The sequence below is a fragment of the Platalea leucorodia genome (assembly GCF_965183815.1).
Source record: "Platalea leucorodia genome assembly, chromosome: 11".
In the NCBI taxonomy this organism is placed as follows: domain Eukaryota; kingdom Metazoa; phylum Chordata; class Aves; order Pelecaniformes; family Threskiornithidae; genus Platalea; species Platalea leucorodia.
This window is the reverse complement of record NC_138833.1, coordinates 16126841-16142522: the sequence shown is the minus strand read 5'-3', so window position 1 is coordinate 16142522 and position 15682 is coordinate 16126841. Positions and strand designations below refer to the sequence as shown.

Genomic DNA, 15682 nt, shown 5'->3' with positions numbered 1-15682 from the left:
TTTTGTCATAGCGGTATAGACCGCTAAGAAGGATCTGTGCTATTTCCAAAGCTGGGGAACGTGAGAACATCTAAGAACAAGAGGTAGCATTGGACATGTGTTGAACTGGAATGCACAGGAAGAAAGTTGAGGAGGTGTTTACTGTGACAATAGAGTTTTAAATAATTTTAAAAAAGTGATTGTGGTCTGGTTAAGAAACATAAAAAAGGAGATAAATGCATCTTTTGTCACAGGAGAGCAATGAAAAATATTTCAGGAACTAGATCCTAGAGGCTTGTGTTTCTTTTCACATCATCAGTAGAACAGCTATGCTGTGAAACTCGGAAGTATTAAACTTTTAATCCTTTCTCATTTTCTTTCTCCAGATGTGAATCGAACCAGACAGAGTAAGATGTTTTATTTTTGTAATCGAAGGTGTTTTTCAATAACCCCAAAGGCCCTGTACCCTGCTATATGTTTTCAGTGTGTTCACATATTTTCAGTATTGTGAAAGAGTGTGTGTATGTATGACTACCATAAATAATTATGGCTTTGAATAATATTAAAATAATTATGGCTTAGAACAGTTGCACTGTTGCCACGAGACAGGAAACAGCCACTAGCGTTAGCTGTCTTGATTCTATTTAAAACACTATTCTTGGCCATTGTGTTTAAGAAGTTGAATATACACAAGTTAGCTCCTCCCGCATTAGTAAATTGCATCAAATTTCCTTTCTAAATTTAACAGAATGGACCAAGGAGTCAAAGTACTAGAACCCTTATTCTTCTCTGATCAATGGCTTAACTCACCATTCTTAAACATTAAATGTTAGAATGGTATCTTGTGGATTTCACCCACGCAGCCTACTTTGTAGTATAAACAATAGTGTGTTGAAATATTGAAGAATGCTTTGAAAGTAATTAAAGTACGTGGAAAAACTTGTCTCACTTTCTCTCTTTTACTTAGTATGTTGAAAGATGACTTAAAACTTAGCAGTAGTGAAGACAGCGATGGAGAGCAGGTATGTTCATTAAATCAGAGTTTCAGAAAAACACAGCGAATGCGCTCACGGTTCAGTACTTCAGCAGTGTTCAATATTTTGACAGCAAAGTGAGAAGTTTAAGAGGAGATTTATGATTAAGAAAGAAAAATCAAATGGCATGTTTTTAGGCAAACCTCAGGGATTCCTAATTGTAAATTTGGGGAAAATTATCCGTTTTGTTGAAACAGTATGCTTTTATCTAGAAAATCTTATTTTACTGATTTCAAATGGGCTTTATCTGAACATAAAATGGCAATAGTGTACTTTAAAACATGTAATGGCCCGCCATTTAAAGATAGAACCCTTCATGTTCTGCCACTCTGGCTAAAGAGTACACGATATGAACGTCTCTGCGCATTAGTAGCTTGGGACTGTGTTTGCGATGATAAGGGATGCTGTGCATATAACTGGGAGTATCACAGCACCTTTATTTTTATCAAAAAGTCTCTTTTTTCCTCTTTGTCAATATTAACTTTGTACAGCTTCTGCCAGAAATGGCATCTGGCATGCTAAATTAAAAATACTTGTAGGGTCTGTGCTACCCAACAGTAATCCACACTCCTCTTTTGTTTCTTTTCTTCCTGTTCCCAGTTCTAGTACTTGATTTTCTCCACGTGGAAAACGTTGAGATAGTACATTTAGTTGGTTAACTCCTAGTACTCTGGGCATCTCGGGAATAGCATTGTAAAATGTTGAGTCATCCAATTCAAAAAGATGGAAACATGGTATTAGTGAGTGGTGGCAATAGGAACTCTTAGAACAGAATATATAAGACTCTGGGATAATAGATTTGTGGTGAAAACTTGGAGAAAATAACTCTGTTTTTCTTTCTGCATAAGGAAAATGCAGACATTTAAACTGCTGCAAGTACTGAATTAGGATGCTATTCAGGCTAAATAATTTAAAACATTTAAAGGCTCTAAATTGATGCTTTGCAACTTAATTGTATATACAGTCCTAAAGTAACTTCCAGAAGCTTCATGCTCTTTTTCTTAATTGCAGGACTGCGATAAGACAGTGCCAAGGAGCACACCTGGAAGGTAGGCATTCCTGGTGGATTGCGGCATAGAAAGTAGAGTGGTGATATTCAGCCCAGTCAGCACTCTTGACTTCATCTCATTTCTAAAATTCATGTTTGTCTTTTGTCTTGTGTTAAAGCAAAAGGTGATTAGAATTTAATCAGTGACTAAATAGCGTATATCCTGCAAATTATACTAACCACTTTGGGAAGGGGGGGAAAAAACAAAGGCTGTTGTTTGTTTCCAGGGTGAACTGTGTTCAGTTATGTTGAATTTTCTAGTAAATGTTAATTAAAATATTACATTTTATTCTTTCTAATGAAAGGACTTCTAGGATATATTTGTGCCTTGGGTAGCGTTTGTTTATTTTTCCTCATTTTTGTTTTCAGTAATTCTGAACCTTCACAGCATAACAGTGAAGGAGCAGATAATTCAAGGGATGACTCGAGCAGCCATAGTGGATCTGAAAGCAGTTCAGGATCTGACTCTGAAAGTGAAAGCAGTTCCAGTGATAGCGAAGCTAATGAACCATCACAGAGTGCATCCCCTGAGGTAGTATTTGACATATATTTGGGCTGTCTTCATTAGCTTGGCATTAATCCTGAGTTTTAAAAGCAGAAAAAAATTAATAAATTCTCAAACAGTTTAAAAAAAAAAAAAAACACCTTACAAACGTGGGATCACTTTCAAGATGGAATATTCTTTTGCTGAAGTACTTGTAATGGGATATGGTAACAATTCTTTATATAAGCACATATTTGATGTTTGACTTTGAGGTGATTTTTACCACCAGTTACCCATTGGAGTGCAGAAATTAGATATAGTAACAGTAGCTTAAAAAACTGTGGGCTTTTATTCTAGAAAGCTATGGCAGCACATACTGCCTGTTGATAGCAGCTGCTCCAGAAGGAGCAAGAATGAGAGCTGTTATTTATTACCTGTATTCATCAAGCTATATTTCATTTATTTATCTCAGGTTTTTTGGTGCACTTCTTGCTTTGGCATGCAGCATAGTACAGCTGTCCTGTGGAAAAGATGGAAGAAATGTGAAATATTTTATCTAACGCTGTTTTTTAATTTGTTTTTAGCCAGAGCCACCACCAACAAACAAGTGGCAACTGGATAACTGGTTGAACAAAGTTAATTCACATAAAGTGTCACCAGCTTCTTCCGTGGACAGCAATATCCCATCCTCCCAAGGCTACAAAAAAGAGGGACGGGATCAGGGGACAGGGAGCGGGTACACTGATCAAAGTGGATCCAAAGATTCAATTTCTTCTACACCGGGGCGAGATTCCAAACCCACCCAAAAGGGCTCAGAGAGCAGTCGCGGCAGGCAGAAATCACCTGCCCAGAGTGACAGCTCAACACAGAGGAGGACTGTAGGTAAAAAGCAGCCCAAGAAAGCAGAAAAGACATCTGTTGAAGAGCCTAGAGGAGGTCTTAAAATAGAAAGTGAAACCCCAGTAGACATGGCAACAAATATACCTTCGAACAGGCATAAGGCAGCCACAAAAGGCTCCAGAAAACCCAATATAAAGAAAGAGCCCAAATCTTCCCCTCGGCCTACCACAGAGAAAAAGAAATACAAGGCTTCAAGCAAATCTGCCCAGAAATCCAGGGAATTCATAGAAACAGATACCTCATCCTCTGATTCAGATGAAAATGAGAGCCTGCCTCCTTCGTCACAAACACCCAAATACTCTGAGAGCAATAGGACTCCTGTTAAATCTTCCATGGAGGAGGATGACAGCTTTTTTCGGCAAAGAATGTTCTCTCCTATGGAAGAGAAAGAGCTTCTTTCACCACTCAGTGATCCTGATGAAAGGTACCCACTTATTGTGAAGATTGACCTGAGCCTCTTATCAAGAATACCAGGGAAGCCTTACAAGGATGCTGATGCACCCAAAGTGGAAAAGAAAAACGTGCCAGAGAAGCATGCGAGAGAATCCCAGAAGCAGCCGTCTGACAAAAGTTCTGCGAAAGGCAAAAGGAAACATAAGCAGGTGATAATTTTGTAGACAGATTTACCTGTTATCTCAGCCCCTTAGTGGATTGCTGCTGGTGTCAAGCGTGTAGCCCAGCAACCCAGATCATACCTCAATGTAGTGACACTGAGCAATTTAGGAAATTACTTTGGCTAACTGTTTTGTGTAGAATACATTGATCATCCCTGTGCTGCTATAGCAGAGACTATCGTGATTTTCTTCTGGAGTGAAGAGGGGAAGGGAGAAGGCTGCACCTGTAGGAGTGCTGGCGCTGTAGCTAGAGCTCATGGAGGCAGCCCAGCTTCTGTACCTCTGAGCACTGCATCCTGCCCTCTCATGCCTCCACTTGATCTGGCACCAGCCCCTGTTGCACTGCAGGCCAGCTCAGGCAGCTGATCCAATGGAAAATTCATCTGGCAAAAAAAAAAAAAAAAGGCAGTTTTCAGCTGGATCAGCTCCTTGAACGAGTGAATCATGCGATTGCATATTGCCAGGACGAGGGATGGGGCAGAAATGGGCGTGGGGCATGGCAGCAGCAGAAACCATAATCTCAGGGGTGCTGCTTAACTGGGAGCAGAGGTATCTCTCCATAATGATATTTAATCTTTTTAGAAAAAAACATTTCGTCTTTGCAACTATAAATAAAAAGCAGGAATGCCTGGGGGCAGTAAAATGGACAGGAATCAATGGGGGAACTGAATAGAAGTAATACTCTTGGAGGGGGAAATGGTAAGAAGTAGTTGGTGGTGTAATTCTAAACTTCTTTTAGAAACCTCAGAACATAGACAGTCTGTATAAAGAGCAAACCTGTGACTGTCAGATGGACTCAGTGATCCAATCAGTTTTTATAAATTTCTGGTTTCCATGAAGTTAGGACTGTGAAGCCCTGGTTCAGGGATTAAAAAATTGCCATGCTACTCTGGATTTCATTCTGAAAATTTCGTTTTGACAGGGATTTGGCAGTGGTTATAAGACTTCATTGACATGTGGAATCAAAGGATTATATGCTATCATTCAGAAAGTCATTTGACTCTCCAGAGGAGATAGATAGTTTCAGTTAAACCAGTTTTCCTACAGAGCAACTTAAGTAAACTCGGTCACTTACTGAAATGAGTGTTGTCTAGGAGACTTGACACATAACTGCAAACAGAGGTTTCTCCTGTAGTGTTCCTAACTAAGATTCCTGTTTTCTCTGGATAAGGAAATGACGTGAGAAAGTATGAGCTTTTTTTTGTAAAATGGGAATAACTCTGACCAGTACAGTGATTAATTATTTTTTGCAAGTGTTCCTGTATAATTCCTAATGTTCCTGGGAATGCACTCACATGCTCCAGTGGCTCTGAATACATGGACTTCTATTTCTTTGACCAGTTATGCCTTTCAGCACACATTTGGAGTTACAGCATTAAAGATCTGTGCTCTTACATCTAAACCAGAAAGCTTTGGTAAAACCAATTAAATTTAGGCTTTATCCCAGCAAATAGTCTGGTTGTTAATTGTTTTGAATCCTCGGATTATTCTGATGCTTACTGGTGCATACCAGAGAAGGTGCAAGCCTGTTTGAGGCAACTAAGGAAAAAACCCACCCTTTCCCCACACCCCTCCAGTTTTTAGGTTTGTGAGTGCTCTGCACGCAACTTGATTTGTACACGTTATTTGCTCATGTGTTTCCTTGATCTTAAGGCTCAGGGTTGCAGCATTGGTGTAACAAAAATGAAACCTTTTGGGTTTGAATCTGGGTTATGTTACCAGGTGACTTATTCTGTGAGGCCCTATTTTCCATTTTATTCACTGTATTGATGCTTCTAGTGCTTGCTGAAGACAGCTTAGAAATTTACATTGAAGACCCTTTGACTTTAGAATTAAATTTATATAAAAATCTATTCTTCCACATCTCTGAGCTTACTTTAATAGACTGCAAGATTTTTACCTTTTTCTGGCATTCATAAGACACCTCTGTTAGGCTCCACAACATAAAATCTATCTCCTGATATCTTATTGAAGCCTTTGACAGATTTTTCTGGTATTTCATGGTGATAATATGTTTGTGCTAAAATGAACAACTTAGCTGCTACTTCTTTTGTGCAGGTTGGTAATTTAGAAGCCAGGCTTTGTTCTTCATTATGTTCCAGTATCAGGGTCTGGTCAAATATTTGAAACAGACTAGATGCTGTAGGACATGTTTTTGTGGTCTGTACATACCTTGCTCTGTACACTGCAAAATGCCTGCTAAATTAAGTCTTCTAATGTGAAACATTGCTGCTATCAGTGAAGCTGTAAATGTGGACGTTTGCCTGGATGTATTTCTTGTTTGCTTTATTCAGAATGAGGATGAAAACAGAGCCAGTGAGAGCAAGAAAACGAAACTGGAAGAAAAAGCTCCATCAGGACACAAGACTTCTAGCAGTAGGGAGTGAGTATCTTGGCTATGTTTTCAACATTGAAGGCTCAGGGTGATCAAGGAGAAGATGGGTGCCCATCTTCGCCCCTCTTCTCCTCCTCCCCTTTTCCCCCAACAAGTGTCTCCTCATTATTATTAATCAGTGGGTAAAATTTCATTGCTTCTTACCCTGCAGAGTTTCTACTAGTACTTGGTGGAAATTAATTTCCATATCCAAAAACATTGGCCAAGGACAATTGTTTTACATAACAGAAGTAAGGTAACCCCTCATGTGAAGGGCTGGTGTATTATGGAATATATGCTTCCTGGTTTTTCTGTAATATACAGTGGGGTTTTGTTTTGTTTGAGAAATCAGCTGTGCATCTAGCTTTTTGATCTTGCAAAATCTGTGCTTTTAAATTAACCCAATCTGGTAGTTGTCCATTTAGTAAGTTTGTAAACTGAGAATAAATTACTTAACTGGCATTGTCTGGGAAGCTCATGGCATTGAGAATTGGATCCATGGATTTAGCCTCACATTTGCTTGATAGATTAGCTGAAGAAAAGTGTGAGTGACACAAACGCAAAGTAATACAGAATTAGCAAGTCAATAACATTGTTTAATACTCTTTTACTTGTATGTTATTTCTGTAATTTTCCGTGCTGTTTGTAATAGCTACTATGCTTTCGTTTGATTGATTTCTTGGTCAATGTTAATCCACAGGAACGAGTAAGGTTTTTTTTCCACTGCCCTTTAAAACTCCTATTTCAGATCAAGCAACTGAAAACTGGTGTAATTATGTCATGGAAAATATTTCCGTATAGTGAGTAATTGCCAAATTACAAATATGTGAGAAGCTGCAGCACATCAGATGCTAGAAATCTTGTTTGCCCATTCTGAATTAAACAGTGTCTTACTATTTGTTAGGAAACAGATGTAGAACAAACGGATGCATTTCTACCTTGATTATGCTTTTTTACCTATTATTTCTGATATTTGCTGGATTGCCAGTGCAGTTATCTGAAGGACATTAATTAAAATGAAATGATATGATTTTATAAAAATAATATGTAGGAATTATTATTATGGGAAGCCAAGAATAGTCAACAGTAGCCCTCAGCAGCCAAGGTAAGAGTGTACTGAAAGGCTATGCTGAGAAAGCTTTCCAGTTTCCTGGGTTCCAGAGATCATTTATCTGGACCATCTTTTTTCTGAGCTGTTAGGTTGACTAGTCTGCAACAGACAGGCTGGCGCTAATGTTGGCATTAATGTCTTACATTGTAAGTGTTTGGGGTGTTTTTTTAAGAACAGTTGTAGGGATGTGGTTTTATGGTTAGAACTTGTCTACTGTGTTTTCAGGTCAGAACAAATGAAATGGTGAAAACAAGTTCAATCTGGCTTCATAGAAACCTAGTTACTGAGATGACTATTCTCTTTCTTTTCCTCCGTATCTGTTTTGCTAGGTCTAACAACAAAAATCTTGTTTGTTTTAAAAAAAAAAAAGTCACCTTTTAATTTAAAATTTTTAAAAAAGTAGTTTTGTGATGTTGGTTTTGGGGGGTTTTTTGTTTGTTTTTGCTTTTTAAGGAAAAAAAAAAAAACAACCTGAATTCATTCATTTTGTCCAGGTCTTCAAAGGCAAGTGCTGTTAAAGAGAAGGATTTACTGCCGTCTCCTGCTGCCCCAGTCCTGCAGAAGGACTCCAAGCAAGAACATGGGTCTCGGAAGAGGACGGTCAGTCAGTCGTCATCCTTAAAGTCCAGCAGCAACCTTAGCAAGGAGAGTAGCAGCGGCAGTAAAAGCAGCTCATCTTCTAAACAAAAGAAGACAGAGGGGAAGGGTTCTAGCAGTGCTAAAGAAACCAAGGTAAAGGGCTTATTCTGTAAATGCCTTAAGCCCGTTTCTTTGCTTTGCAGTTTGACATGCTCAGTGTGATCTAAACAATAATTTGAAGTTCAAGTTAAAATGTAATTAGTTTTAGATATGCATTGTTTCATGTCATAGTACTTAAGTACCTTGGAAGTCTATAAATTAGAAAATAACTTGGGAGAGATCATGGAATACTAATGCTTATTCCTACCAAATTCTTATGTTAATTAGTGAAATGTGTTTAGTCATCTTCTGATTACTGATGTTGCTTATTTATTGTTTAATTTGTTAATAAGAAGTAGCACTAGAAAGCTGTTTACACAACAGTAAACGGAACATTGAAGTTACTCTTGTCTCGTCGGAGCAGATACAGATCTTGCCCTGATTTTTTAAGGAGAGCAGGAGCTTGGTCCATGCTCACTGCTAGGATGTGAAGCTATAGCTCTCATTTTATGACATTGTGGGACCCCAGAAAGACTATTGTAACTCCAGCTCAGGAATGTACAGCGCTCTCCATGGTTGGAGCGGAGAAAACATGGTTATACGGACGGTGCCGAAAATGTTGTTTTTAAGAGATTTAGGTTAGGAAGATATTTAGAAGGTGGAATTTAAAAATATACAAGATGATGATACTCTTAGCAGTATATAAATATGTATTACTGGACAAAAATTAGCCTGTGAGAACATCTGAGAGTGTATTGGTGAATGCCTGTGATGAGCAGTTTCTATCGTATAGCCAGTTGTTGAGCATAGTATGCTTAACTGGGAGGGATTTCACCTTTGTCTTTGCGATTCCAGCGTGTGCTGCAGGTGCTGGTGCGGCTGTCTCCAGGCGCTCTGGAGCAAAGCCCCGGAGCCTCTGGCAGGAAACTCCAGTAGTTTAAGCAACTGCTAAATGTCAGTAGTTGGATTTGCAGTTTCTGAAAAGCTTAGAAGTAAAATCTAAAAATGTTCAGGAAGAATAATTGATTTGAGGAGGAGTAAAGCAGCAAATAGACATTTGCAGTGGCAGAAAGTAACTTAGTCATCAGGGTGGAGTTAATGAATATCTGAACTGGGAGACATGCTGTATTACTTCAGATGCCAATACCATGAAATTTTAGAAGCTTGGCAGGATTGTGTATATTGGCAGCTGTGTAAGACACTTCCAGGAACTGTAGATGGTGCATTTACCTTACAGGCTGAGGCTTTGCCCTTTCTTTATTCGTCAGCGTAGAAATGTCCCTAAGCCAGTTGTTAATTTGTGAGATGCTTACCCTTTTATACTTCAGATATGCTTAGTCATGCCTTTCTTAAAGTACTATGTACTCTTCCTGCATTGCACTGCATGTTTTGTTATTGTTTCTGCATTACAGTGGTAGATAGTACATTGCTGTGCAAATCTGGTGCCTTGCAACTCCAGGATCCTTCTGGTTAGCAACAGCCTGATAAATGTAGGTTATGAAATGCATCTATATAGATGGCCTTTGGTCATGATAAATCAAGAGGGCAGAAAACACATATGAAGCTGGGGAGTTGCTTTATACTGTTTAGCTACCAAAAATGGATTCACTTATGATTCACAGTGTGTTTCTAGTGTCCGGTCTTTAGCCTGAAGTGTCATGTTGAGCCATGTATAATTTAGGAGAGCAAGGACAGCGTGTTGTGAAGACAGCTGACTTTTCTCCCTGAAGATGATGCTTGTTCTTCAGAAATACATTTTTTTTTTTTCAAGGCAAAGATATTCAGCAGAGTTTATTGTTGATAGAAATGAGAAATCATAAAAATATTCATCATGTCTTTGTCAGAGTGGAAAAACAGGACTTAGAAACGGTGACACAGGAGATTCAGGGAGGGATTGCCTGGACCCAGGTGTGTCTAGAAAGCCTTGGCTGCATTCTTTCCTCTAATGGAGATCTCCTGGAGCATTAGAGTGAGGAGCTTGATAATAGCTTCTGCGTCTACCTCTGTGCCAGCATTAGGTGAAAGCCTCATGGAAGCTGTGTTACTGTCCCTGGCAAATGGTGGCTAAAGCAGCTGCAAAACTGACTTTATTTCATATGATGCATGAAGTTATGGGAGAAATTTATACAATAAATGCTTTTCTTGAAGGCAGAGAAGACTCAACTGTTCTTTAAATTTATTATTCGGCAACAATTTTCCTTTCAGGAAAAGATTCTGAACAATTCATCAAACTGCCCTCCTGCGTCTGCTCAGTCTACGGAAAGTTCAAAGTCAAGAAGAGCAAAACTTGTTTTTGATGATAGGTAAGAACAGCAAAAGGTGCCTTTCTCTTTGTGGGGATGTGAATCTCTGAGCATAGGCGGCTCCCCGTGGAGAAGAGGCCTCCTTTTGCTTCACAAAAGATGTTAAGTCAAGCTCAGACTCTGGAGAGCTGCACATTGTTCCTGCAGCGGTGTGCTTGTCTGACTGCTCCCTGTGCCATTTACTTGGCAGACAACGCAGTCCTTGAGAAGGAACCGTGGCCTGCCCTGTACATTCCTACCGAGCATAAAAGGACCATGCAGTAGACTTAAATAGCTCAGGGTTGTTCTGTTTTTAAATGCTGATGGGCCCTTTTCACCTTAGCAGGACACTGCTGCTACCCGTCTGCCTGTTCTCTTCGCAACAGAGCCCGCTTCTTCTGAGTCAGGAGTTGTGGTCATTGATAGTAGAGAGAAGCCTTCGTTTTTGAAATTCCAGATCCACAAGAGTGGGGATTGGGATTTAATCCTGTGGGGTCATAGCAAATATCTTGAAAAGAAAATGAAACAAATATTTTACTGTCTTGTGCAGACTTTAGGTTTGACTTGTACCAACTCAAATCTCAGCACAATGCTTGCTCTTAAAGCATTTCTCTTTGTTGTTCTTTAAATTCACTTTACAGATCATGTGTGCTTATCAACTTGCTTGAAATACTGTTCTGAATTACCTGAAACTGGAGAACTAAGTTTAAACTACAACAATTTTATCATACTGTAACTAATCATACTCCTTAACTATTTTAACAACTGTTACATTTTTATCATAGTGTAGCTCCTGTAACTTGAGTTAGACAGAAAAAATATTAAATTTGGCAATGTTAAGAAACTCCAGTCATAAAAGGAAATGCAATATGGGTGCGGCTGAGTCCATAAATTTGTGTCCTCTGTTGCAGGACTTACTCAGCTGATCATTATTTACAAGAAGCAAAGAAATTAAAACATAATGCAGATGCATTGGTAAGTAAATCTCCAATACTTATCCAATCTTTGCACATTATACTGGGGTTTGTTTACTGCTTTTGCCATTGTGCTCCCCTTCTGTACTGGAGCTTTCTTGTACTTCCTCTCTGGTTTTTGTCCTTAAAAGTTTTTTTCCAATCTCCTCAGTCTGACAGGTTTGAGAAGGCTGTGTACTACCTAGATGCTGTAGTGTCATTCATTGAGTGTGGGAATGCATTGGAGAAAAATGCTCAGGAATCCAAGTCCCCGTTCCCTATGTATTCAGAAACTGTGGAATTAATCAAGTAAGCATTGCAAAGCATATACAAAAGTCAAGTGGGTGGGAAAGAGGTCTGGAAATCAGAGCTTCTACATTTACTGAAGTTTTGCTGCCAGCTTTTGAGATCTGTTATCATTCTCCAATAAAACTGGATCACTTACCATTTTGTTCCAGTTGCTGAGGCTTAAAGTGTTTTCGTGAAGGTTGAGATGCTTTTTGCTAAGGCTCTTGAAGTCTCTCTGCAACGCATAACACATGAGAAGCAAAATTATTCCAATTACTACCTAGTCAGCATTTTGTTTAGGATCTGAGAGAGGTTCCTGAAATCATGAAGACAGTTGAAACTAGAAATTCATAAGAATGTTGGTGTTTTGTGATTGATAAATGATACTGTAATCTTTATTTTGTTGTTTACTTGATGTCTTTGTTTGTAGATACACTATGAAGCTGAAGAATTACTTGGCACCGGATGCTACAGCTGCAGATAAAAGACTAGCAGTGCTTTGGTATGTGTATTCTGAACTTAATACAATGCACTGATTAACTTCAAATGTTTTATCTGCATGAAATACTGTATTACACTGAGTTGTCAGGTGTTTCTGAACCAAATACGTGAGTGTTTTCCATTTGGCTGTATGTAAAGATTAATGCTGTATATCTGATTACTGTAAATTGGGGCAGAGGGGATGTTGACAACGAGGGCCAAGACTTTGAAATATTAAGGAAATTACTAGATTTGTACAGAGTAACAGCAGAAAGGATAAGGGTCCTTCCTATGTACTCATCCAGTGATAAGTCCAAATTTGGACTGGCTGTAAAGAATTGTCACTATCCTCTAGATCAACGCAGCAGGTGTAGAGGACCAGAACCAGTTGGTGTCAGGTGGAAAAGAAAGGGGAGGCCATGGCAGAGCGCATTAGACTTAGTATGTCCTGACACAAGCGACAAATAAATGAAACCCTTGTCTAGGAAGTGACTTAGTGTTGTCTTCTAAGATGAGAACTGGAAACTGATTATATCAGCAAGATGACTGAAAATTACAGTTTCAGCTTAAGGCGCACAGAGCTGTTTTCATTCCCTTGAGAATTTGAAGTGCTTATGGATTGTTTGGTAGACCTACAGCTTGTGGGTTGGCAGGGGAAGCTTTAAAAACACAGGTACTAGATTTTTGAACTTCACTCAGTTGAGATAAACTTGACTTTAACTGTAAATGTTTTGTTATTCTGTCTTTGGTCAGTCTTCGGTGTCAATCTCTACTATACCTAAGGCTTTTCAAACTGAAAAAGGAAAGTGCATTGAAATATTCTAAAACTCTGACTGAACATCTGAAGGTAATTGCATATGTATTTTCTTAAAATATTAAAACCTAACCAAATTAAAGCTCTACATCACTTAAAATTCCTGAATCCAATTTTCAGACTGCTACATGTGAACTTGGAATATACCCTATTTAGAACTGGACCTTGAAAGTACATTAAAGTTGAGTAGTTCAAAGCTGGGAAGAGACAGCATGGCTGTCATAACCCTACTGGTCCTAGCATGATAGCTCTCTATTAGTAATTTGATCTAGCTTTTGTCTTTTTAATAAATTCAGTAGGCTTCAAGGAGTATTTAAAAACATTTTTCTTGCTGCAGATATAACAAGCTGAAACTTCACTTTCATATTTAAGCTTAAGGGAATTCAGGATCTATGGGTGCATTACATGGGCTGCAGCTCTTCAGCCCTCGTAAAAGCCGGCACTAGAGCCAGCTTCTAATTCAAAACCAAATTGGTCTGAGTTTTTGTTGTTTGCAGTGGGATAGTTGTTATTTCCCTCCCACCCCGTGAATTTATCTAAATTCCTCTGCAACTGGTTTAATAGTGCTGTCAGGGAAAGGGGACCAAGAGAGACATCCTTTGAATTAATTTATTTGAATCAAGATGTTGCAGATGAGAGAACCAGTTCTGATACTTCTGTAATGTTACTCAGTGCTTAATCTAGACTGAGATTTTCAAAGGAATGCTTGAGAATAGGTAACTAATGTCATTGGGTTTCTCTGGAACTTCCAGCTGTCGATACTGAGAGGAAACAGGCTTGCCACGTGCCTGACTTCTCAGAGGTTTTGAGACACCTTTAATTGTTCAGTGCTAGTAATAATAGGGATTTCTTCCTATTGATGGGCTGAAAAACAAAATGTTATCGTAAGAGGCAATGGGATCTAATGATTAGAACAAATGACTACTCCAATCCTATATATATTTAGTGGCCTCCTTTGTGTTGCTAAGTTAAGCCTTTAATTTGTGTCTTAGTCATCAGTAAAAAAGGATATTTTTCCCAAATTTTAATTTACTTTGATATTATTCAGAATGTTGGTTATTGCTTAAAAGAAAAAAATAAAAAAATTAATTTGGTCAAAAAATAACCAATTAAATAACCAGGTAAAGTGTAACTAGTTAAAGTATAAATATAAATCAGGTGACAAATTTATTTTTCCTCAAACAGAATTCCTATAATAATTCTCAAGCACCGTCACCTGGTATGGGAAGGTAAGTAGTAAAAGCTGTTACCTGTATTTCTCAACTTCTAGCTACTTTTCTACATAAACTGTGTGCCTGGGGTGCTCAAAGAGTAGCTTTTCAGTCTTTGAAGTGTTGGGTTGGTTGTTCTAAGGGCATAGATTTTGATTCAGTTGTTTGCGTAATTATTCTGATAAAAGGTTTGGAAGGCTGCTGCTTGTGGTAGTGCTCTGCAGAGAGTTTGTTGGGCAACTCCTTGTTGCAAAAAAAAGGGTCAGTGTGTCACTAACACACAAGTCACTTATCTCGGTGAGTTTTGTTGTTTTATTTAATACTTTTTCCCTCAAAACAATAGCTCTATTAATGCTGCAAGCCCAGATGGCTGCAAGTACTTTCAGGGTTGTCTGTTCCATAGTATGGCAATTTACTTCTATTCTTCAAAACCTAACAATGGACCTTTGATAGATTATTCTGTGAGTTTAGGGAGGGCCTTTCAGGTTTGCATCGTGTTATCTGAAAGTGTAATATGGCAGTATAGTTACCATATAGTTGTAATGTTTTCATTATTATTCTTTAAGGTTCAATTTATTTAAACAATGAATTTAAGATTTTATTGAATTAAAAGGTGATGAGGTTTGGTGATTAGGTTTTGGCTGTGAAGCTAAAACATAAAAGTTGGAGGATCCTTAGCAGTTGTTACCAGCTCATGCATTTAATTTGTTGTAGGGCAAATCCTGACTTCTTAATGTGTAAAGTGGGAGCGCTTTAGCATCTCGCATCCTGAGATGTGGGAAGAAAGGTCTTACAGAGTATTAATCTTAGAGCATGATATGACTGAAGTACATATATTTGCATTTTACAATTTAATATTTTTCTTTGGATAAGCAGCAAGCCTGTCGGTATGCCGTCTCCAGTCTCTCCAAAGCTGTCTCCAGGGAATTCAGGAAATTACTCTTCCGGAGCAGCCAACCCTTCAGGGAGCGGGTCTTCGGTGACGATCCCCCAGAGGATCCATCAGATGGCAGCCAGCTACGTCCAAGTTACGTCCAACTTCCTCTATGCCACTGAAATTTGGGACCAAGCCGAACAGCTGTCTAAAGAACAGAAAGGTAAGGGCTGACACAGGTGAATTATAACATCAGATGTACCAGAGTGCGCTGAAACGCTCAGAGGCTTTGAATTTTGGAGTTGCAGTTAATGGTGCACAGGATGCTCAACCAGGTCCTCTGCAAAGTAAGATGGAAAGTTAGACCTTTGATAACAGTGATGTCCCGGGCTGGTTGTCAAGGTGGTGTTGGAGATGTAATGTTTCCTACTAGCTATGCGTTTAAAAAAAAATAAAAATCTTTGTTGCATTTCCTGTAAAATGTTAGGTGTAGGAAGAGGAACTTGGTACATTTCCATTTCTGAAATTCTTAAGTGAAATACAGATTTGAGGGGGGAA

The 15682-nt window shown here is 38.7% G+C and overlaps 1 protein-coding gene across 7 annotated transcripts in view; it reads left to right on the top strand.

The window, feature by feature from the left end:
* AFF4 (ALF transcription elongation factor 4) overlaps positions 1-15682 on the top strand; it is a 54036-nt gene that overhangs the window by 32231 nt on the left and 6123 nt on the right. For 5 of the 7 annotated variants that reach the window (XM_082323827.1, XM_082323822.1, XM_082323824.1 and 2 more), the window contains 14 exons: positions 366-386; positions 947-1001; positions 2025-2062; positions 2431-2593; positions 3130-4047; positions 6354-6442; positions 8039-8276; positions 10428-10525; positions 11416-11479; positions 11630-11766; positions 12176-12247; positions 12979-13072; positions 14225-14268; positions 15124-15347. In XM_082323827.1, coding sequence (XP_082179953.1) covers positions 366-386; positions 947-1001; positions 2025-2062; positions 2431-2593; positions 3130-4047; positions 6354-6442; positions 8039-8276; positions 10428-10525; positions 11416-11479; positions 11630-11766; positions 12176-12247; positions 12979-13072; positions 14225-14268; positions 15124-15347 — 2255 coding nt within the window. Of the gene's footprint in view, positions 1-365; positions 387-946; positions 1002-2024; positions 2063-2430; positions 2594-3129; positions 4048-6353; positions 6443-8038; positions 8277-10427; positions 10526-11415; positions 11480-11629; positions 11767-12175; positions 12248-12978; positions 13073-14224; positions 14269-15123; positions 15348-15682 lie in introns of those variants that run through there. The other 2 variants (XM_082323823.1, XM_082323828.1) reach the window with 2 other exon arrangements.